The sequence below is a fragment of the Equus caballus genome, chromosome 1 (genome assembly GCF_041296265.1).
Source record: "Equus caballus isolate H_3958 breed thoroughbred chromosome 1, TB-T2T, whole genome shotgun sequence".
Taxonomy (NCBI): Eukaryota; Metazoa; Chordata; class Mammalia; order Perissodactyla; family Equidae; genus Equus; species Equus caballus.
Genome location: NC_091684.1, coordinates 170332543 through 170355423, shown reverse-complemented (window position 1 = coordinate 170355423; position 22881 = coordinate 170332543). Strand labels below are relative to the sequence as shown.

Sequence of the window (22881 nt, the reverse complement as noted above, 5' to 3'; positions counted from 1 at the left end):
AAGCATGTGTTGTATCATAAATTTCTACTATCGATATTTTCCCATGTAATTAAAAATTACTAGTGCTGATATTTTAGACTGTGTATTTTTACATTATCTCTCTCTATCCCGAGTTTAAGTTTCTTAAGGAGTATCTTTCACAAAGAGTAGATATTTAACAAATATTTGTACATGTATTGATTGCTGAAATTCTACCATTTATAGTAGTTTGGAAAACACAGCCACAATATATTGCAGCTCCTCCCATCAAGACTTGAAGCCCATTTCCCCACACCTTGAATCTGTATAGGCCTTATGACGTGCTATGACCACTAGAATGGTAGGAATGAAGACCTAAAGACACCTTGCAGCTTCTCCTTTCACCCTCTTCAGACCATCGCTCTAAGTACCACCATGCTATAAAGAAGCCCAGCCATGCCAGCACATACAACTGCCAGACGTGTGAGAGAGGGCATCTTGTTTTGACAGTGTCAGCCATTTTCTTTCTCTCTCTCTCTCTCCCTTTCTTTCTTATTTTTTTGAGGAAGATTAGCCCTGAGCTAACATCTGCTGCCAATCCTCCTCTTATTGCTGAGGAAGACTGCCCCTGAGCAAACATCCATGCCCATCTTCCTCCACTTGATATGTGGGACGTCTGCCATAGCATGACTTGCCAAGCAGTGCCATATCCGCACCTGCGAACCCCGGGCCACCAAAGCGGAACATGTGCACTTAAGCGCTGCGCCACCTGGCTGGTCTCCATTTTCTTTCTTTTTGTGTGTGTGTGTCAGCCATTTTCCTTCTTTCTTTCTTTCTTTCTTTGTGAGGAAGATTGGCCCTGAGCTAACATCTGTTGCCAATCTTCCTCTTTTTTTTTTTTCTCCCCAAAGCCCCAGTATATAGTTGTATATCCCGGTTGGCGGTCATTCTAGTTCTTCTGTGTGGGATGCTGCCACAGCACGGCTTGATGAGCAGTGCTAGGTCTGCACCCAGGATCCAAACCAGGGAACCCCAGGCCACTGAAGCGGAGCATGCAAACTTAACCACTCAGCCACAGGGCCAACCCTTGATAGGGTTTTTATGGCCTCCTTTTTTTGTGTGTGAGAAAGATTGGCCCTGAGCTAACATCTGTTGCCAATCTTCCTCTTTTTGCTTGAGAAATATTGGCCCTGAGCTATCATCTGTGCCAATCTTCCTCCACTTTGTATTTGAGTTGCATGGCTTGATGTTGTGTAGGGCATGTAGGTCCATGCCCATGATCCAAACCTGGGAACCCCAGGCCACTGAAGTGGAGCATGCAAATCTAACCACTGCATTTACGGTCTCTTTTATGGCCCTTCTCACAAATTACCTTGCTTTCTTGGCATGTTTCTTCTGACCACTACCAAACTGTAATGTCACTGACGTTGAGAGAGTATTTATTGATCTTAGATTTATCCTAAAGTAGTGTGCCCGGATTGTAGGTAGTCAATGAATAAGTCCATCTGCAGAATAAGTAATGGCTTCTTCCAACAGACCCTTGGAACTCAAGTCCCATAGGGAATATATTATAAGGCAATCTCATCACAAAAGCACTTAGAGAGTCACTATACTTCCCTTCACCATGTCTCACACCCATGTGGGTGGAGGTTAGTCTGGCATTAGAAGGGATCTATAACAGGACATATTCAGGGATTATTCCATCAATCTCTTCCTCCAGTGCCTCGCATGCTGTCAGAGAGTACACTCTCCCTATCAGTTAACATTTACTTCTCTAGCCACACATCTCTATATCGATCCTATAATGAAAACATCACCAAGAGGCCACACTACTAAAAAAATAAGCCATTCTACTCATCCATCCCTCTAGGATCCTCAATAATGTACCCAACTTTCCATCTCTCCCACATTTTTATACAAATAAAACCAGATTTAAATAAACATTAAGCTCTTTCTGGCTTCTTTCTGTGCTGCCACAATGGTGCTCATGAATGTCCTGGCTGATGCTCTCAAGAGCATCAACAATGCCAAGAAGAGAGGCAAACTCCAGGTTCTCATTAGGCTGTGCTCCAAAGTCATGTCCAGTTTCTAACTGTGACAATGAAGCATGGTTACCCTGGAAAATTTGAAATCATTGATGACCACAGAGCTGAGAAAACTGTTGTGAACCTCACAGGCAGGTTAAACAAGTGTGGAGTGATCAGTCCCAGATTTGATGTGCAACAGAAAGATCTAGAAAAATGGCAAAATAACTTACATCCGTCCCATCAGTGTGGTGTCATTATAATGACAACCTCAGCTGGCATCATGGCGCATGAAGAAGCAAGGTGAAAACACACAGGTGGGAAAATCCTGGGATTCTTTTTCTAGGGATGTAATAAATATGTGCAAATAAAATGCTTCAACGGACAGGGGGAAAAAAGAACATTAAATGTGGCTTCAGTAAGGGTGAGGAGAGTCACAAAAGGACAGGTTTGCAATGTATGCGTAACAAGGTGTAAACAGTGAATGCTCAAGTGAGCATCCATGCGTCAGAAGGAGCAGCACACTGGTCTATCCCCAACAGAGCTACAGCCCCTTCCCCACTTTGTACCCAGAGGTTCCTTGGTTTTTTAAGTGTCTGTGGGCCCTAACTGGTGGAAGGATACTAGCTTCTGAGAAGAAGCTGGTCTGGAAAAGGTGTGTGTAAAAATCAGAACCCAGGCGAAGTCTCCAGCCCCTGTAGCAACCACGAGTGCTAGGCCAACAGCAGTTTCTTAACGATTAAATGTTTGAGTTGGGCTGCCCTTTCCTCAATGTTAAGCTCAGTGGAGATGCTTTTAGATAAACTGGTTATGGTCCTCAGAGTTGTTTTTTCAATTCCTTGTTCCCTTCCAGATGTAGGGCAGACACGATTTTGGCTATGAGACGTGGAAAACCCAGCTATAGTTCAGGCTCCGTAAAGATCACATAGTGCACTGGCAGGACACTATCCCCAAAGTTTGGGTTCAGAGGTTACTGATAGACCCTCAGGATTCTGCTTCAGTTTCTGGAAAGCGGTAAGACAGAACCCTCATCTAAGGGGTTCCTCAGGAAAAGCCAGCCATCTCAGCATTATTCTCAGTCACGGAGCCCCTATATTTAATAGACTGAGCTAAAATGTTCGCATTCGAAGGGACTAGCTATTTCCCAAGAGCATGAGCTGGAACCATCTCCCTTTGACCTCTCAGTACTCCCTTCTCGTATGACAACAGGGCCCTTCTCATCCTGTACTTGCTTAACTAACAGAAATTACTTCAGTAAAATTGTAAAACAAAGAAGGTCCCTATAAGGTGACTCAATTTTACTCAATCATCCACCATTAATCCCAAAATAATAGTGTACTCACCCTACGCTTACATAATTAAGCAAATCCTCCTAAATTAGTCTTTCCAGTAATGAGGGGCCATTCACCTTGACTGTCCCTGCTCTACCCTGAAACACCCAACAAAATTGAAACAACAAAGAAAAAAGTACCCTTCAGCTAACAGGGGGAACCCTACACATTTCATCTGTCTAGGTACCCATTTATTAGAGCACCTTGTTAGGTTAAGTTGGATGAACATGGATGAACAGGAGAGTGGGTAGGTGGATTGGTGTATGCGTCTGAGTTGCTTCAGATCTTTTCCAATACTTGTCGGAATAACCTCCATTAGCAGTCTCGTGGCTGGGGGCAAAGATGAGACAAGTCTACTGACTGTCTCATCCACCTAACGAGGTAACTGAAATATCCTTGGACTGGACTGGTTAACTCAATCAAAAAACACTTACCATGCACATGTGTTTAGGACTAGGGGGTCATAAAATTGAGTAAAACGATGAGATCTCCTTGTAGTGGTAGAGACTGACGCATGAAAAGATAATTTCCTAATTTAATCAGGGGTGGACAGGAGGGTGTAGTCTACAGCGAAACTTCCTGGAGAAGCCGATCTTGTGTCCTATTCCAGAAGTGACTCCAGCGAGAAAGGCTGGGGTGACAAGCTGAACGTTTTAATCCTTTTCCACCTGGAACATCTTTACTTCGACTTTGTACAAGTATTTCTTTGAGTACAGCGGCTAACTGCTGCCTACCGTTCCTCCTCCCGCTGCTCAGAACAACGCCAGCTCCCGCACTCTTTCAATGCCGGCTCTTGAGCCACGCCCCCGGGTTCTCGCGCTAAGCTTCGGCCAATAAAGCTGCCCCCCAAGGATCACAGGACGAGGGAGGGGAGCCTCCAGCCAATGGGAGACCAAATATTATCGCAAAGAGGGAGAAAAGTCTTTCAGTGTTGTCTTTGGACCAATGAGGAGCAATGAGTGTGAGCCCTTTCTGGGCGCCTAACAGAAACTCGGCATCCTGCAGCACGTGACCCGGGAGGTGAGGCAGCCTCGCCCCACCTCCTGGTCTGGAGGTAGCGCGATGGGCCACGCTTCCAATGGCTCGCAGCACTTCTCGTCACGTGCAGTGTTTGCGGGCCCAGCGGCCTCCAGAAGGTCATGTGACAGTGACGTTGTGCGATGCTCCCTAATGGCAAAAAAGAGCTGCCTTCACAGGACCAGGAATTGGTTCATCTCCACGAATAATAGCCCGGCAGGGGCGGGGACAGCCTATCACGTGCCGTGGGACGGAGCGGGGCGGGGCAGGCCACTGGTTGCGGGGCGAGCTGGGCGCGCGGCGCGCAGGCGCCCTGGGGACCCGGTAGCGGCGGCGGCGGTGGTTGCGGCGACGGCAGCGGCGAAGAGAACCGGATCCTTGGCCGAAGGGGAAGGTGGCAGTGGCGGCCATGGCGGCAGATGGAGAGCGATCTCCGCTGCTCTCCGAGCCCATCGACGGTGGCGCCGGCGGCAACGGATTAGTGGGGCCAGGCGGGACTGGGGCTGGGCCCGGGGGAGGCCTGACCCCCTCCGCACCACCGTACGGAGCCGGTAAACATGCCCCGCCCCAGGGTAAGCTGGGGCGGGTCCCAGGTGTTCCGGGGCAACGCTGAGAGGCGGGGAGGGGGCGGGGCCCAAGCGCCAGGTGGGGAGCTATTGCACCTGTGACCGGGTGAGGCTTCCCTCCCTCCGAAACCGCGACCAGAGCTTGGGAACGGAAAGGGGTTCTGAGGAAGCTGATCCAAGTCCGGATTGTAAGAAGCCCGCCGAGCTTGGTCAGAAGGGTTGAGGACCAGGAGTTCCTTGATCCCATGGAACATCAGTGGGGGTGTCTGCAAGTGATGCCGATTCTTCTTTTTACCTTCCTCTCCAGCATTTCCCCCGTTCCCCGAGGGGCACCCAGCCGTGTTGCCTGGGGAGGACCCACCCCCCTACTCACCCCTGACCAGCCCCGACAGTGGGAGTGCCCCCATGATCACCTGCCGAGTCTGCCAGTCTCTCATCAACGTGGAAGGCAAGATGCATCAGCATGTAGTCAAATGTGGCGTCTGCAATGAAGCCACTGTGAGTTACACGTATCTATGAAATGGGCCCTGTTTCCTGGATCCTCTTTCTGGTTCCTTGATTCTAGACCCTTGACCTTCAGATGTCAAGTGCTCTTCATGAAACCCGGGTTTCAGCTCCAGGAGTTTCACACAGCTATTTCCCGAGAATTCACTCACCAAAGCTAATGTTTACCATTCCTTACCTTCACACCTGTCCTGGATACTTAAACCTAGTTTTCATTTGCAAGTTTTATGTTATTTGCCTTTCTTGCATTTCTCTGTCCTGGCTAAGATCTCTCTCCTCAGAAGGTGTTTTTGTAGGAAATGGAATGGATTGGGAGTAGAGATTTGCTTACTGATACTCATTCTTCTCTAGCCAATCAAGAATGCACCCCCCGGGAAAAAATATGTTCGATGCCCTTGTAACTGTCTCCTTATCTGCAAAGTGACTTCCCAGCGGATTGCCTGCCCTCGGCCCTACTGGTAAGAGGCATCAGGTGGGGAAGGGCATCAGTGGGGAAAATTGGAAAACTAAAAAAAGAATGAATGCTTATAGAGAATGTGAAGGTGAGAAAGCCTGGTGTTCATTTAGAAGGAGAAAAAGCTAAGGACTGTGGTGCCTCTAGAATGTCATAGCCATCTTTCTCATCTCTCGATAAAAAGACTGGGATGAAATGGTGTCCTTCGGGAGAACTGATAGCCTCGGGGACTGGGTGAATTATCCTGAGGTAGAAGGGGAGTTAGAGGCCTGAAATTTAAACAGTGCTCTTCTTTAAGGATTCTCTGGGGTAGAGTTGAGCGGCAGAGTATCTTAAATACACGGAGAAGTAGAAGAACTGAGAGCGGCAGGGAGTAGGGGATGTGAAGGAGTGATAGTGTGGGGATCCTTAGGATCAAGAACTTTTTCACCATAGTCCATTTCTCCTGTACAGCAAAAGAATCATCAATCTTGGGCCTGTGCATCCAGGGCCTTTGAGTCCAGAACCACAACCTGTGGGTGTCAGGGTCATCTGTGGACATTGCAAGAATACTTTTCTGGTAAGGAGGGATATTGGGAAGCCCTGGGGTGGGGGGGGACCAGGAGTAATCATGAATATATTTCTGAGTTATGATAATGAATCCTGAAAAGGTCTATTCTATGAGAACCTATTTCTCACCCTCCCCCTGCCCCAGGGCTTGCGTTGAAGATGACCCTGCTTCTGCTATTGATTGCTTTCTCCCTTTTTCTTTGTCCATAGTGGACAGAGTTCACAGACCGAACCTTGGCCCGTTGCCCTCACTGCAGGAAAGTGTAAGTGATTAAAGAGTGGCATTGTTGAGCTGGTAATGGGGTAACATGTAGAGTGAAAACTACAGGACCCTTACAAGCATCCGTTTCTGTTTGCCTCCCCACAGGTCATCTATTGGGCGCAGATATCCACGAAAGAGATGTATCTGCTGCTTCTTGCTTGGCTTATTCTTGGCAGTCACTGCCACTGGCCTTGCTGTGAGTAACCTTGATCAAACCCCTTTCATTCCTCAGCCTCATCTCCATAGACTAAGAGTTGGGAAATGACTACCGCCCAAAAACGAAACTGAGGGGTAGGTTTTTTGTTTTGTCTCGTTTTAATGTGCAGATGAGCTGAGGTAACTGATAAATAGTCTTCAATGTTACTATAGGAGTAAAAACCAGCCATTTTCTTTATGTAGAGGAGAGGACAATGGAGGAAGTGGCTTAAATGAAGAGTTGATATTAGGAAACCTGGCTCAATTATCAGACATTAAGAAAATCTGACAGGGGCCGGCCTGGTGGCAGAGTGGTTAGGTTTGCGTGGGCTGCTTCGCTGGCTCCAGGTTTGCAGGTTCAGATCCTGGGCGCAGAGCTAACACTGCTCAAGTCGGGCTACACTGGTGGCATCCCACATAAGGTGGAGGATTGGCACAGATGTTAGCTCACCGACACTATTCCTCAAGCAAAAAGAGGAAGATTGGCAACAGGAGTTAGTTCAGAGCCAATCTTCCTCACAAAAAAAAAGAATGACAGATGTCTAGGATTGTATGAGTTATTCCCTGCCTAGGGGAAGGGAGCTGAACAACTGGCCCTTTAAAAAGTTCCCTGAAGGTGGCTACACGTGGATAGGGAACAGACTGAAGCTTGAGTTCTCTGTTACTAGGGCTCCTAGAAAGTCATGAGATCAACAGTAACCCCATCTTTTTCTTCTTCTTCAGTTTGGAACATGGAAGCATGCACGGCGATATGGAGGCATCTATGCAGCCTGGGCATTTGTCATCCTGTTGGCTGTGCTGTGTTTGGGCCGGGCCCTCTATTGGGCCTGTATGAAGGTCAGCCACCCTGTCCAGAACTTCTCCTGAGCCCCGTGACGACCCACAGACTGTGCCTGGCCCCTCCCTGGTGGGGACAGTGACACTACAAAGGGAGCCATGGTAAAAGGCTCCCCGGGCTTCTATAAGGGGAGCCGAGCAGCTGCCTTCCTTTTCCCTGGGGAGAGGTAGGAAGGAACCTGGCCCTCACCTAGGTTTGGAAGGGTAGAAAAGACCACTGCTGGCCATCTGCTTTCCCCCAAGGGTTGCTCTGTTTAAGGTGAAATAGGTGAAGTGTTGGCCCTAAACCTGGGTCCTAAGAGATGGTTCTAGCCTTGTCCTTCCTATATGCTCCCTGAGAGCCATTCCTGTCCCTTACACATTCCAGGGCAGGGTGGGGGTGGGTAGCCCTGGGGGTTTCCCTCCCTCTTGTGCACCCTTAGGACCTTGCTGCTGCTATTGCACTTCACCAGGGGCTGGCTCTGGCCTCTACCCTCAGTCTCCTCTCCCCCCAATTCTGTGTCCTTTGGGGGTGGGGTCAGCTGCTGCTCTGTACAGAACCACAGGAACTGATGTGTATATAACTATTTAATGTGGGGTACGTTCCCCTAGTCCTCTATTTCCCTTAATTCCTCCTTCCAACCTTACCTCAGCTGCAGTATTTAACTGGGCTGGGTAGGGTTGTTCTGTCTTGGGGAGGTTAGGGACTCATCCTGTGCTTGTAAATAAATAAGGTTATGACTATCCTTTTCCAGTTGTTAAATCTTATATGTACGAAAAGATGAGAATTTGTAGCCCCACAAAGGGGTAGAATACAAAGACAGCAAAGCAAACTATGGCTCTTTATTTTCACATGGACAGTTCAAGGTCATCAGTAGCTTTTGTTTAATGTAAAAAAAAAAAAGAAAGAGAGCAAGCGGGAGAGAGAACTCACTGAAAAAAAACCCCAACACCTCAGGCTTAAAGGAAACCTAAGTCTGTCACTAGGAGCCTCGTTAAAGGATTTTCAGAAAGGAAATACAGTGCAGATTTTAAAGAAGTTTGGGAGGGGGGCAAGAACTTTGCTAGTCTGGGGGGCTTATTTCCCAGGCTCGAATTGATGTGGGGGAGGTGTCACAGTGCTAGGTATAAGGTGATGGGACAGTGGTCACTGCCCAGGGCCTTGGAACGGATCTTGCTATCACACAATGCAGGTAACAGAGAGTGAGACAACAAAAAGTAATCAAGGCGCCACCCCACATTTTTGGAGCGTGCATTCATCATGTAGGTCCAAAAGGTGTAGGCATAGGCTGTATTGGGGTAGAGGTGCCGGAAACTGTCAGCCAGTGGCACAGCCTGCAGCAATTCCCCAAAGCCTTGGCGCTCTTGTGGAGTGAAGCCAGCATTCTTTTTGTTTCCCTTGGGGTTGCGAAGGTCAATTTCTTCATGAGCCACATTGAGATCCCCACATAGCACAAGGGGCTTGCGGGAAGCCAAGCCCTTCAGGAACTTGCGAAAGGCTTCGTCCCAGCGCTGCCGGTACTCCAAGCGCACCAGACCCCGGCCTGCATTAGGTACATAGGCTGTTACCAGCACAAATGCATCAAATTCAGCCACAATCACTCGGCCTTCCTGATCGTGTTCCTCCTCGCCTACAGAAATGATGAAACAATCAGCATAAAGAGGTATAAAAGAGAAAACAGAATAAAGGAGTCAAGAATTGGGGCTGAGTGTGATATTTGCAACTGGTTTGGAAGAGCTCAGGCATTAAGAATCAATAGGGTCTCACCAATGCCATAGGAGACTTTGAGTGGGCACTGGCGGGAGAGCAGGCCCACACCACTGTACCCTTCCTTGTCTGAAGGTGCTGACCAGTACTGATGGGATAGTCCAGGCAGCTCTTGAAGTTCAGCTGGTAATTTGTTCTCTGAACACTTGGTTTCTTGGAGGCACAGGATATCTGGGGCTTCTTCCTTTACCCACTGAGTGAAATGAAAGGTAGAAAAAGCATTATCAAGTCAGCAGACATTTACTGAAGTTATGTTCTAAATAATAGAGATACACAGGTGAGACACTGCTTGTGCAGAAGTTAACAGTCTAGCAGCACAATATTTAAACAATTATAAATTATGTAACTGGCAACTGATGGAGATAGGAAGAGTCTTACAAGCAACACTGAGATGTGTTTTCCAACAAGCAATGGATAGCCAGCTAAGATTTTTAAGCAGTAGTTAATTAAATGGAGGATAAGCTGGAGATAAAATGGAGCAAGTCCAGTAACAAGGTTTTTTCAACATGCTGGAGAAGAGATGAGGACATTAAAACAATGCCAAGAGAATTGAAGGAACGGACGTTTAAGAACTATAAGTTGGGGGCTGGCCTGGTAGCGCTGCAGTTAAGTTTGCATGTTCCGCTTCAGCAGCCCAGGGTTCGCTGGTGCGGATCCTGGGTGCGGACATGGCACCGCTTGGCAAGCCATGCTGTGGTAGGAGTCCCACATATAAAGTAGAGGAAGATGGGCATGGATGTTAGCTCAGGACCAGTCTTCCTCAGCAAAAAGTGGAGGATTGGCAGTAGTTCGCTCAGGGCTAATCTTCCTCAAAAAAATTTTTTTTAAAAACTATAACTGGAATGAGATAGTGAAGCCCCTCCTTGTACCTCTCCCACAAGAAAACTACTGACAAGGGAAAAATAAAACCTACATGGTGGGGACTAAAATGAAAAAGGTGATTAAACCCCTAGATCATTCAATACTAAAGAATGTCTCTTCCCTTCCTTGAATTGCACTCACATCTAAACCTTTCTTCTTAATCCAGGCTCGAAGCCCATCCACATTCCAGGAGCAGATCTTGAGTGTGGCTGATTTGCCACTGGGTGAGGTTTTCTGGTCTGGGGGGTCCTCATACAGGACTGGTCCCTCTCCTGCTGCCTCTTTTTCGTTTTTCTTTGTTCCTGTCTTACTCTTCTTGGCCTCTGGCTCTATAAAATGAATAATACATAGTGATGAAAGTTTGGCGGTTTCTAACTCTGATGGAGAGTTAACTACAGACCCACAGAGAGGGTGCAGTTTCGGCGACTTTTTCACAAACTCTGCAAAAATGAATTTAGTCTGTCCTACTTCCCGTTCATCGAACGAATCAGAAACACTCCATCGCAGCCTCTAGGGAGACGGGCTCATATCATTCTCTTACCAGTCTTGGGCCCTTCTCCGTCTTCTGCCACCGCTCCCTTTTTCCCACGCTTCGGCATCACTGTAACGAACGCCCTTCGGCACCCGTTCCAGGTCGCCCACCGAATCAGTATTTTTATCGCGTTGCCTATAGACGCAAAAAAATCATGAAACCAGCTGAGGCCGAGGAAAAGACTCCTCCCTCGGGCGCCCTAGCGCCAGGTCCCGCCTTTCAAACCACATTATCTCAGAATCCTTTCCCCGCCTCCGTGCACCAAAGGCCCTTGAGCCCCTCACCCACAAGACTAGAGCATTTCATAGTGCTTTGTACCCTCCTCGCGAGATCTGCCCTCTGGCCAATCGAGGGCCTTAATTAAGGGTCCCGATTTAGGCTGGCTGATCAGACGTCCAGATAAGCCCCTGTGACAAGCAAAATAACAGCAACGCCGTTTCTGACCTGCCCGCGTCCCAGAGTGGCTCCTCCTCACCAGAGCACAAAGAATGCAGCACGTTGTGGCCCCACGTGGGTAACTGGGGTGGTCACGTGATCTGAGGTACGTATCGCGTGGCGGAGGAATGCTGGTGATTGGTTTGTCTGGCACCATATGACGGAGAAGCCTGGCCTTCCCGCCCTTCTCCACTGTCTCCAGGAGACTGAAGGACCTAACCCTTCGTGCTCGGGCTGTTTATCGGTGTGCCAGATGCTCGACTCATTCTGCCGCCCTGACCGAAGATCCCAGCGCTGTGCAAGAGGGGAAAAAATCAATGGAGAAGCCTGGGATGGGCTACGGGAGAGAGGCAGAGGAACGGATGGGGATGTAAGGAGCAGATGCCGGCTCAGCGTCCCTGGCAGTTAGGAGGACAGGTCCTTGAAGGGGCCTTGACGGGTCGCTGTGACACGGGGGCGGGGACAGCGGGTGCGCCACCCGCCGGAGTACTTTGGCGTCTGTCCGTGTTCGCGCTGCTGCCTAACAGCTGCATGCTAGTCCTCTTCTTTTGCGCCCCGGAATCAGCAACCCATCAGGGACTGGTGAGGGCTCCACGGCTCGGTTGGCAGCTAGGAGCCCTGCCGGCATTTTCTCCCAGGCTCGGCCATGCCGGCGGTGCTGGGTTTTGAAGGCAGCGCCAACAAGATTGGCGTGGGAGTGGTGCGGGATGGCACGGTGCTGGCGAACCCGCGGCGGACTTACGTCACGCCTCCGGGCACAGGTGCGTGAGTAGAGGCCTTGTAGTTTGCGGCGCGCTTTTCTGCAAAGCATAACCTTCCATCTTCCTAAACACTAGTGAAGTAGGGCATGGAGCGCATTATCCCTTCATGGAGTTTTTGATCTGAGTCTCTGAGATTATGTGACAGTATTAACGTGATGGATAGAAGAATCACATGCACTTGGAGCTGGATATTTTGGGTTCCTTCAGCTTTTACTGAGTGCCTTGTAGGTGCTAATAATTAGCTGGCTGCTGGATACAAAAATAGATGTTATGAGCCTGCTGGAGGATCTGACATATAGACAGAACTTTACAATATGATAAGAAGTATAACATAGACACGATCAAAATATTCTAAAATGAGGGGCCGGCCCAGTGGCGCAGCGGTTAAGTGCCCACGTTCTGCTTCTCCGTGGCGGGAGGCGGGGGGGTGGGGGGGTGTTTGCCGGTTCCGATCTAGGGTGCAGACATGGCACCAGTTGACAAAAGCCATGCTGTGGTAGGTGTCCCACATAGAAAGTAGAGGAAGATGGGCACAGATGTGAGCTCAGGGCCAGTCTTCCTCAGCAAAAAGAGGAGGATTGGCAGCAGATGTTAGCTCAGGGCTAATCTTCCTCAAAAAAGAAGATTCTAAAATGAGAAGGAGTTTAGACTCCCAGCTTAGGTGTCAGACAGAACTGGCTGGCTTTGAAGAGTTCATGTTCAGTATTTGTTTTTGGACTTCTGTTCTTTACTCTTAAAATGGAAATAATAATATAGTACCTGCATCATTGGGTCTTGAGAATTACATAAAACTACCAGACACGTTACAACTTTTAATAAGTGTTATTTATAAGTTATTATGTTACATCTTGCTTATCTTCCCCCCAAACACCTGCATACATAGGAGAGGGCAACTGACTTGCATATACCTGAAAGCCTCTGTCAACAGTTGGTGTTGTGACAGGTTACTCACTAACAATGCATGTGTATGTTTAGCACTCACTCTTCTAGGCATTTTGGTACCAGGAATACAAAGATAAATAAAATAGCCAGTGCTTTGAGATGCTCCTGGTTAAAACTTGGGAAACCACACATAATTGTAATGCTGTAATGGTTATATGTTATATACAATGATGCGATCGTGCACAGGGTTCTGTAGGGTCATAGAGAAGATCACTGAAGGCCGTGAGATAGATATCACTTGAATTGAGTCCTGAAGGCTGAGTAGGAGTTGGGTATGAAGAAGGGCGTTTCTGAGAGCTGTTCAGCATAGTTGAATAGGCTGGAAGTATATCTGGAAACCTGGAAGACAGGGTGCTTGAGGAGAGTGAAAGGGACTCTTCCTACACTATTCAAATGCCTGTTTTTTACTTCTACCTACCTTTGCTGTAGAAAAACCCTATGATCTCTGACCTGTGTCCATCTCCTAGGATTCCTTCCAGGTGATACTGCCAGGCACCACCGAGCTGTTATCCTGGACCTACTGGAGGAGGCACTTACAGAGGCTGGATTAACTTCCCAGGATATTGATTGCATTGCCTACACCAAAGGTATGGCTAGGAGCATGGTCGACAAGGGAAGAATATACTGGCATACCCCAGAGATATTGTGGGTTTGGTTCCAGACTACTGCAATAAAGCTAATATCACAATACAGCAAGTCACACGAGTTTTTTCATTTCCCAATACATATGAAAGTTATATTTGCACTGTACTGTAGCCTGTTAAGTGTGCAATAGCATTATGTCTGAAATAAACAATGTACATACCTTAATTAAAAAATGCTAACCTTCATCTGAACGTTCAGCGAGTCATAATCTCTTTGCTGGTGGAGGGTCTTGCCTTGGTGTTGATGACTGCTGACTGATGACCGTGGAGGCTGCTGAAGGTTAGGGTGACTGGGGCAATTTCTTTTTTAGGGAGGGGGGTGCTGGGAGGCTGGGGCCCAAGACAAGCCCTGGCCAAGTGCTCAACTTGGTCTCCCTGGTTCTGCCCCTTCTCTCTGAGGGGCAGTTTCTTAAGATGAGACAACGATGAAGTTTGCCGCAGAGATTGACTTCTTTTCACAGGTGATTTCTCTGTCGCATGCAATGCTATTTGATAGCATTTTACCCACAGAAGAACTTCTTTCAGAATTGGAGCCAATCCTCTCGAACCCTGCTGCTACTTTATCAACTAAGTCTGTCCAATATTCTAAATCCTTTGTTGTCATTTCAACAATTATCACAGTGTCTTCAGCAGGAGTAGATTCTATCTCAAGAAACCACTTTCTTTGTTGATCCATAAGAAGCAACTCCTCCTCTGTTACAGTTTTATCATGAGAGTGGAGCAATTGAGTCACATTTTCAGGCCCTATTTCTAATACTAGTTCTCTTGCTGTTTCTACCACGTCTGTAGTTACTTCCTCCACTGAAGTCTTAAATGCCTCAAAGTCATCAATGAGGTTTGGAATCAACTTCTTCCAAGCTCCTGTTGATGTTGATATTTTGACCTCTTCCCATCACTCACTAATGTTCTTAATGACATCTAGAATGGTGAATCCTTTCCAGAAGGTTTTCAGTTTACTTTGCCCAGATCCATTAGAGGACACTATCTATGGCAGCTATAGCCTTACGAAATATATTTCTTAATAACACTTGAGAGTTGAAATTACTCCTTGATCCCTGGGCCGCAGAACAGATATTGTGTTACTAGGCATGAAAATAACATTAATCTCATTGTGCATCTCTAACCTAACAGAGCTCTGGGGTGACCAGAGCACTGATAGGTGTATTGCCAGTGAGCAGTAATATTTTGAAAGGAATCTTTTTTTTCTCAGCAGTAGGTCTCAACAGTAGGCTTAAAATTGCCAGTAAACCATGTTGTGATCCAGGCTTTGGATCATCCAGGCTTTGTTGTTCCATTTATAGAGCACAAGCAGAGTAGATTTAGCATAATTCTTAAGGACCCTAGGATTTTTGGAATTTCAATGAGCCTTGGCTTCAACTTAAATTCCTCAGCTGCATTAGCTTCTAACAAGAGAGTCAGCCTGTCCTTTGAAGCTTTGAAGCCAGGCATTGACTTCTCTCTATGCTATGAAAGTCCTAGATGGCATCTACTTCCAACAGAAGGCTGTTTCATTTACATGGAGAATCTGTTGTTTAGTGTAGTCACCGTCATCAACTGTCTTAGCTAGATCTTCTAGAGAACTTGCTGCAGCTTCTACATCAGCGCTTGCTGCTTCACCTTGCACTTTTATGTTATGGAGATGCCTTCTTTCCTTCAACCTCTGCTAGCTTCACACTTTTCTTCTGCAGCTTCCTCACCTCTCTCTGCCTTCATAGAATTGAAGAGAGGTAGGGCCTTGCTCTGGATTAGGCTTTGGCTTAAGGGTGTGTTGTGGCTGGTTTGATCTTCTATCCAGACCACTAAAACTTTCTCCATATCAGCAATAAGGCTGTTTTGCTTTCTTATCGTTCATGTGTTCACTAGAGTAGCACTTTTGATTTTCTTTAAGAACTTTTCCTTTGCATTCACAACTTGGCTAACTGTGTGGCACAAGAGGCCTAGCTTTTGGCTTATCTCAGCTTTTAACATGCCTTCCTCACTAAGCTTAATCATTTCTAGCTTTTGATTTAAAGTGAGAGATGTGCGACTCTTCCTTTCACTTGAACGCTTAGAGGCCGTTGTAGGGCTATTAATTGGCCTAATTTCAATATTGTTGTGTCTCAGGGAATAGGGAGGCCCGAGGAGAGAGAGACGGGGAAATAGCCAGTTGGTGGAGCAGTCCAAACACACACAACATTTATTAATTAAGCTCACCCTCTTATATGGGTGCAGTTTGTGGCGCCCCAAAATAATTAGAATAGTAACATCAAAGATCACTGATCACAGGTCATTATAACAAATATAATAATAATGAAAAAGTTTGAAATATTGCAAGAATTACCAAGATGTGACACAGACACATGAAGTGAGCAAATGCTGTTGGAAAAGTGGTGCCAGTAGACTTGCTTGACACAGGGTTGCCACAGACCTTCAATTTGTAAAAAATGCAGTATCTGCAAAGTGCAGTAAAATGACATATGCCTGTAACCAGAGTTTGGCCAGGTCAAAATAGCCTGCAACTCACCTTTGCTCCCACCACTACCCCTAACCCACCTCTCACATCCTTTACTTCCCCCAGCTCTGGTTTTCCCAATTTCTATAGGATTCTAACTCCCATTTCAATCCCCCTAGGACCCGGCATGGGTGCCCCACTGGCTTCTGTGGCTGTTGTGGCCCGTACTGTGGCCCAACTGTGGAATAAGCCATTGCTGGGTGTGAACCACTGTATAGGCCACATTGAGATGGGCCGCCTCATTACTGGAGCCACCAGCCCAACTGTGCTGTATGTCAGCGGAGGAAATACACAGGTATTTACAGTACTCCACCACTGCTTCTTAATTTCTAAGGCACTATACCAGCAACTTTCATGTTCTGGCTGAGTGGCAGGAACTGCAAGAATGAAGTTGGGCTCAAATGAACCTAAAATGTTGTGCACTGGGAAACCAACAATAAAGTTCCTAACATTGCAGATTTGGGCAGGATGATCAGAACATTAGATGACTTTTATATATGTGGTTATAAAGATTAGGAATTTCCAATTTACAAAAGGAAAGAATGGTAAGGATTGAAGCCTTCAAAATAGTGAAAGGATTTTCACTTTCATTATTTTGAAGCTTATTTCTTCTATGAATCTTAGCAATTAAAACTAAGGGTCACTATCCGATTTGTTTCTGTAGGATAACTACATGTTTTGTTTTACGTTACTGGTAGCAAATATACAGAAGTTGTTATTCTGAGAGGGTGAATACATAAATAACTTTAAAAAACGCTGTAAATTGTAGGTGGTATTTTAAGTTTATAGACAAAGCCAGAGTTGTTTGGGATACCTTACAAGACCTTTTTAGGTTGGGATTGGAGAACTCCAGCCCTCCTGTTCCTACAGAACACCTGATGGGGTTAGTATCAGACATAGTCATTGTCCCCAGCTTATGAAAGGGTTGTGTTCTAAAACTTCATCTGGTGAAATAGTTATTAAAGATGAAGCACACATTCTGTGGAAATGATTGGGAGCTTTAGCAGGTAGAGGGCAAGTAGCTGGTTGAGGCCTGAAGGATGACATACAAGGGCGGGGACTTGGCGTGTGATGAACCGTGGCAGAGGCTTACGAGAGTTCACTCGGAAGAGCAGTGACAGAGGCCTCTCTTCTCTTCCTCTTCCCTTTTGAAGCCCGTTTAGGTGTAAAAAACAGGGAAGATGATTAGGTAGAGAGGAGTAGATAACAGAAGTAGAAGGGCAGGAATTTTTCCTTCCCCTTTTGTTGCCAGCCTTTGACAGCAGAGTAAGAACTATATCAGAAGGGAAGGAAATCCCCAGCAGCACCAAGAGGGGAAGGGGACTTCTTTGGGTCCCTAGGAAGCACTCACTGTCGGAAGTATGGAACGTATCTGTCAGTGGGTGGTAACTATTCTCTGTGCCAGAAGTTGATCACACATGAAGATGAGCATAAGTTGATTGCCAGTGCTGAGTTGAAGGGGCTATTAGTCCGACCAAGTATGAGATGTCTGAGTTTTTCAACTCTGCCTCTTCTCTTGTTTCCAAATACCACTGCCCTGGTTGGATAATCTAGGACGACTCTGGTTCCCTGCCCCCAAGCAAGAAAGCCTGTTCCCTGTTCCATACTGTCAAGACTGCTTTTAAGGGATAGATCAGGAACCTCAAAGCTAAAACAGTGTATTTGAAATGACAGTTTGTTGGGGCCAGCCCCATGGCTGAGTGGTTAAGTTCACGCGCTCCACTTCAGCAGCCCAGGGTTTCGCCACTTCAAATCCTGGGCGCGGACATGGCACCGCTCATCAAGCCATGCTGAGGCAGCATCCCACATGCCACAACTAGAAGGAGCCACAATTAAAAATACACAACTATGTACCGGGGGGCTTTGGGGAGAAAAAAGAAAAATAAAATCTTTAAAAAAAAAAAAGAAATGACAGTTTGCTTCTATCCTGACCTGGACTATCTTCTGTGTATTAGGAATCTGCTCTGGGAATCCTCAGGGTATATATGGGCTTCTCAGATAAGAACTATAAAAAATTACCCATTTAGGGTTTGGGAAAGTACTTTTTTCCATTTCTTATTGGAAGCTCTGGTGGCCATGTTGATCCTCTGCTATGTTCTTCCCCAAAGCCAAATGCTCCTCTTTACAGACTTGAGCTTTCATGGACATCCTCATCACCCTTAGGTGATTGCATATTCAGAACACCGTTACCGCATCTTTGGGGAAACCATCGATATTGCTGTGGGTAATTGTCTGGATCGTTTTGCTCGAGTGCTGAAGGTAAGCCATTGAGGCTGCAGAGAACATAAGATGTGGATAAATTTCTGGGAAGTCATGGACATGGAGGGGGAAAGTAGTAAATTAGCCTCTTGTGCTTCCTGGATATCTGACTTCATCCTCTCTTTCCTTCTGCTAGATTTCCAATGACCCAAGTCCAGGCTACAATATTGAACAGATGGCGAAGCGGTAAGGAGACACGAGGTGGAAAGAAGCTGACTGGTGGGGCTTCAGGGATTTCTCTGTATATATATTAACGAGGTTTGGGAGGGTGAACAGACAGCTGACTACAGGCTTAGTGCCTCATATACTCATCCCCATATAGAGGCAAGAAGCTAGTTGAGCTGCCATACACTGTAAAGGGGATGGACGTCTCATTCTCAGGGATCCTGTCTTTCATTGAGGTGAGTGTGGGAGAGGTGAGGAGGTGGGCACTTCCATGCTTTTTAATGAAGCATTTCTGTTTTGCTCACCATTGTATTTCCAGCATATGGCATAGTACTGGCCCATATTAGATGCCACATAAAGTCATTTAGCAAATATTTATTGAACATCTGTGTGCCTGGCAATAGTGATACAGCATAGAGCAAAATTAAAATCCCTACCCACATGGAGCTTGGGTTCTAATAGGGGGAGACAGATAAAGAAACAAAAAAAGAAAAAAGAAAGAGGAGAAAATAATCCAACATAAAGGATCAGTTGGTGGTAAGTGCTAAGCAGGGTAAGGGATGGGGGGGTGCGAGGGCAGGCATTCCTAATTAATGAATCTTGAATGAATGCTGCCCATTCTACAGCTTGGTGCCGGAGAAGGGCAAAGCGTGGTATGGGATGTGCTGGTCAATTGAATTGTGGTGAAACACAGTGATCCTCCAAGTGCGCTAATTTTTACTCTCATGTCATCGCCTAACCACTATTCACTGTTTTATCTGTTTGTTTTCCCCTTTAATTACAGGATGCAGCCCAGCGCATGCTGGCCACAGGCGAGTGTACTCCCGAGGATCTGTGTTTCTCCCTGCAGGTAATGGACTAAAAAGCTAGGACAGAAAGGTGGGGCTGGAGAGCTTTTATATAATGGATCCCCTCTGATGTTTTCACCCTGTCTGTCCCTCACAGGAAACTGTGTTTGCAATGCTGGTAGAGATAACAGAGCGGGCCATGGCACATTGTGGCTCCCAGGAGGCCCTCATCGTGGGAGGTGTGGGGTGTATGTATCATTGAACAGTGCTCTTCTTTCCTATTGCTGGACACGTGCATCTTCTTCCTGATGTTCTAAATCTCTAAGGATTTGGGGAAATTATGAGTTTCTTTTCTTGTCCTGTTTCCCAATCCTTACCCCCTGGACCCCTACTTCCTTTTCCTAAGTAAATGTACATGAGGTGTACAGCTGGACCATGGAGAAATGGCTACAACTAAGCTAATCCTACCTCTACCTCTTCATAGGTAATATGAGGCTACAGGAAATGATGGAGACAATGTGCCAGGAACGTGGAGCCCGGCTTTTTGCCACAGATGAGAGGTAAAGGCCGTTTCCCTTTCTTGATTTTTTTTTTTCTCCAATTACTATAACTTTCCACTGTTAGATCCCAAATTTCATATCTCTTTCCCAGATTCTGCATTGACAATGGAGCCATGATAGCCCAGGCTGGCTGGGAGATGTTTCAGGCTGGACACAGGACCCCGCTCAGTGACTCTGGGATCACACAGAGGTGAGCACCCCGTGGAAGGGCTAGATAGGATTATATGGGAGGTAGGCAAAAATCAGCAAGGAAGAGGGTCCAGAATCCTGAGGGCAGAGAAGGATGGAAGATGCTCAGGGATAGCCGTCCACCAGATTTCTCCTATTATTTCACAGGTATCGGACAGATGAAGTAGAAGTGACCTGGAGAGACTAACAAGGTTAACAGGATCGAGGTGGATAGTGCCCTAAGTGGAGCCCAAGGACGCTGGGCCTTACTCTGTGTCCTGACATGGGAGTCCTAGCAAGGCTGTGGACTCCCCTCTCCCATCATTTGAACTCAAGATGACTCAGCAATAAAATATTTTGGGATTTGTATGTTGGTAATCAGCTTGTATTGTTCAGGAAAAATATAGAGTTGGCACTGGATAAATCCTTGTTGACGAGGTGACTGGATAAAGAGGCAGGGGTCAGAGCAGCATCCTGGCCGACTGCAGGTAGCCTTGGGGGCTACTGTTCTGCAGATAAGATTGATCTTAGGTACTATTCTAACATCCCCTTAATAATGGTATTATGATATGATAACTAATATTTTAGTATCAGGCCTTGTGCTAACTGCTTTACATTCATCACCTCATTTAAATTCTTTGAAGTAGGTACTCAGGACTTCCCTCAAAATAGCCTGGAGCCAGGTCTAATTTCACACTAATTGATAGCTCAAGAGTAAAACTGTTCCTTCTCCACACACTTACCCCTCACACGCTTGCATTGGCAGGTTGGAGCAGGGGCCCAGCCTCCCTCCCACCCACAACTAGCAGAACTAATCTCATCATGCCCTTATCTTGTTTACGTCAGTCACCACAAGAAGCCTGAACCACCTGCCCCCTCTCATCTTTTACACTCTAATAACCATTGCTCTCCACCCACTTTTTTGTCCCCATCCACCTCCCTCTTCCAGCTTCTGAAATTCTTTGCTGTCTGAACTAATAGCCAGTCATTAGCAAAATTCTCTATATCCTCAACCTCTTCTCTGAATGTTCTCTCTACATTCCTACTCTGAGCCCTTGTTTTCCCTGAGGACGCTGCTTCTCCTGCCCCCTCTAGTGGTAGTGGTTTCTCTCGTACTTATTGTACCACTGGGCCTGGAGGCAGTTTCCTCATTATTTTCAAACTGTTCTCTCTTATCCCTAAAACACATCCGTTTTGAAACATGTGATTAGACTATACTGCGCCAATACCACTCCTGTCATAGATCCTGATGACTTTAATATCCATGTAGATCATCCTTCTAACACTCTGGTCTCTCAGTTCTTTGCTCCTTGGGTAATCTTGTCGTCTGCCCCTACTTCACCCACTCATTCCCTTGGTTATAATTTAGACCTACAGCTGCTTCATATCCCAGTCTCAAACATTCCACTCTCCTGCCATTACCTCCTGTCTTTCCAGTTCATTCCCTTTAGTGCACTGAATCCAGCACTTCCTCCCCTCTCTAGAACCTACGATGAATCCATTGGTCTTCCTTCTTTTCCACTGCCATCATCCCCTACATGTCTTCATTCCCCTCTTCAGCTAAATTCCAGTCGCAAGCATTTCATTGCAAACACTTATCTCCCTTGCCTCTCTTGCTTTTGTCATACTCAGCTCTTCACCTACTTTATGCCTAGACCCATGCAGCGGAAAGGGCTAGCAAAAAACAGCCAGGCTGACTTGTCTTTAAATTCATCGCCATGAAACTTAAGTGGTCCTTTATGCTCCCTAGCAATATTCCCTAGTCCTTTCACTTGCCTTCTTTTCTGATAACTGTTTCATAACTTCTGACCCCTCAAATCTCCACCATCTCTCCCCATTCTCACTCTTACTTGGTTCCTATTTCAATGAGAAAATAGAAACAATCAGAAAATGTTCAGGGGCTGGCCCTGTGGCCGAGTGGTTAAGTTTGTGCGCTCTGCTGCACGCGGCCCAGTGTTTCGTTGGTTCGAATCCTGGGCGCGGACATGGCACTGCTCATCAAACCACGCTGAGGCGGCGTCCCACATGCCACAACTAGAAGGACCCACAACGAAGCATAAACACCTATGTACTGGGGGCTTTGGGGAGAAAAAGGAAAAGAATAAAATCTTTAAAAAAAAAAAAAGAAAATGTTCATAAGCTCCCACCACTACATCCAACCACCTTCCGGGATTTACAGACATACACTCTGCTTCCTTCTTGTTATTATAAATGAATAGTTCTCAACAGGGCTGATTTTGCTCCCCAGAGGGCATTTGGTTGTCACAACTGGGAGGCAGTGCTACTGGGTAGAGGCCAGGGATGCTAAAAAACATAAAGCTTAGCACGGTCCCTGACAACAAAGAATTATCTGAGCTCAAGTGTTACTGGTGTCAAGGTTGAGAAACCCTGCTGTAGACAAACTGTCGATGCTTTTGTACAGAAACTTTTGCAGTAGATCCCATCCTCTAGCTTTGAAAGGACATCTCAACGATTCTCCCTTCTTTCCTGTAGAGTCAGAATTTCCCTTTCTCTCCTGGATCTTCCTATCAGCACACAAATATACTATCATTTTCCTGATCTTACAAATATATAAACCTCTCCATCCCGTTTCCCCTTCCAGCTGTTCCCCATTTTTCTGCTCCATTTTATAGCAAAACGTCTTAAAAGAGTTGCCTCTAGTTCTTCTTTACCAAGACTGTCCTTACCACGGTCACCAGTGACTTGCACAAACCTAAATCTAATGGCACGTTCTGCTTCATCTTACATAGGCTATCAGTAGCATTTGACACTCCCTCTTTGAAACATTTTCTTTCCTTGGCTTTAGGACATATTCTCTGGTTTGCCTCCTA

General features: G+C 46.5%; 3 protein-coding genes and 1 pseudogene across 4 annotated transcripts; 3 read left to right on the top strand and 1 right to left on the bottom strand.

Moving 5' to 3' along the window:
• Positions 1-1933: 1933 nt before the first annotated feature.
• LOC100629792 (small ribosomal subunit protein uS8 pseudogene) lies at positions 1934-2328 on the top strand (annotated as a pseudogene).
• Positions 2329-4369: 2041 nt separating this feature from the next.
• Positions 4370-8422, top strand: PIP4P1 (phosphatidylinositol-4,5-bisphosphate 4-phosphatase 1). Of its 2 annotated transcripts, none has more exons than XM_001505132.7 (7): positions 4370-4881; positions 5204-5394; positions 5752-5858; positions 6308-6413; positions 6614-6666; positions 6771-6861; positions 7584-8422. In XM_001505132.7, exons 1-7 carry the CDS (start codon positions 4740-4742, stop codon positions 7725-7727), a joined length of 834 nt encoding a protein of 277 aa, XP_001505182.1. In that variant the 5' UTR covers positions 4370-4739; the 3' UTR covers positions 7728-8422. The 2 variants fall into 2 exon arrangements, with proteins under 2 accessions (XP_001505182.1, XP_001505184.1); XM_001505134.7 differs by having other exon boundaries at positions 4453-4902.
• Positions 8423-8504: 82 nt separating this feature from the next.
• APEX1 (apurinic/apyrimidinic endodeoxyribonuclease 1) lies at positions 8505-11466 on the bottom strand. Its single transcript, XM_001505131.6, has 5 exons — positions 11282-11466; positions 10847-10972; positions 10447-10634; positions 9445-9637; positions 8505-9307 (listed from the first exon to the last, which is right to left on the bottom strand). Exons 1-5 carry the CDS (start codon positions 11427-11429, stop codon positions 8790-8792), a joined length of 1173 nt encoding a protein of 390 aa, XP_001505181.4. The 5' UTR covers positions 11430-11466; the 3' UTR covers positions 8505-8789.
• On the top strand, positions 11454-20419 carry OSGEP (O-sialoglycoprotein endopeptidase). The gene is made up of 11 exons (XM_001505133.6): positions 11454-12033; positions 13443-13562; positions 16230-16405; positions 18274-18369; positions 18506-18555; positions 18692-18770; positions 19319-19384; positions 19480-19570; positions 19807-19882; positions 19974-20072; positions 20219-20419. Exons 1-11 carry the CDS (start codon positions 11919-11921, stop codon positions 20256-20258), a joined length of 1008 nt encoding a protein of 335 aa, XP_001505183.2. The 5' UTR covers positions 11454-11918; the 3' UTR covers positions 20259-20419.
• Positions 20420-22881: the final 2462 nt, after the last annotated feature.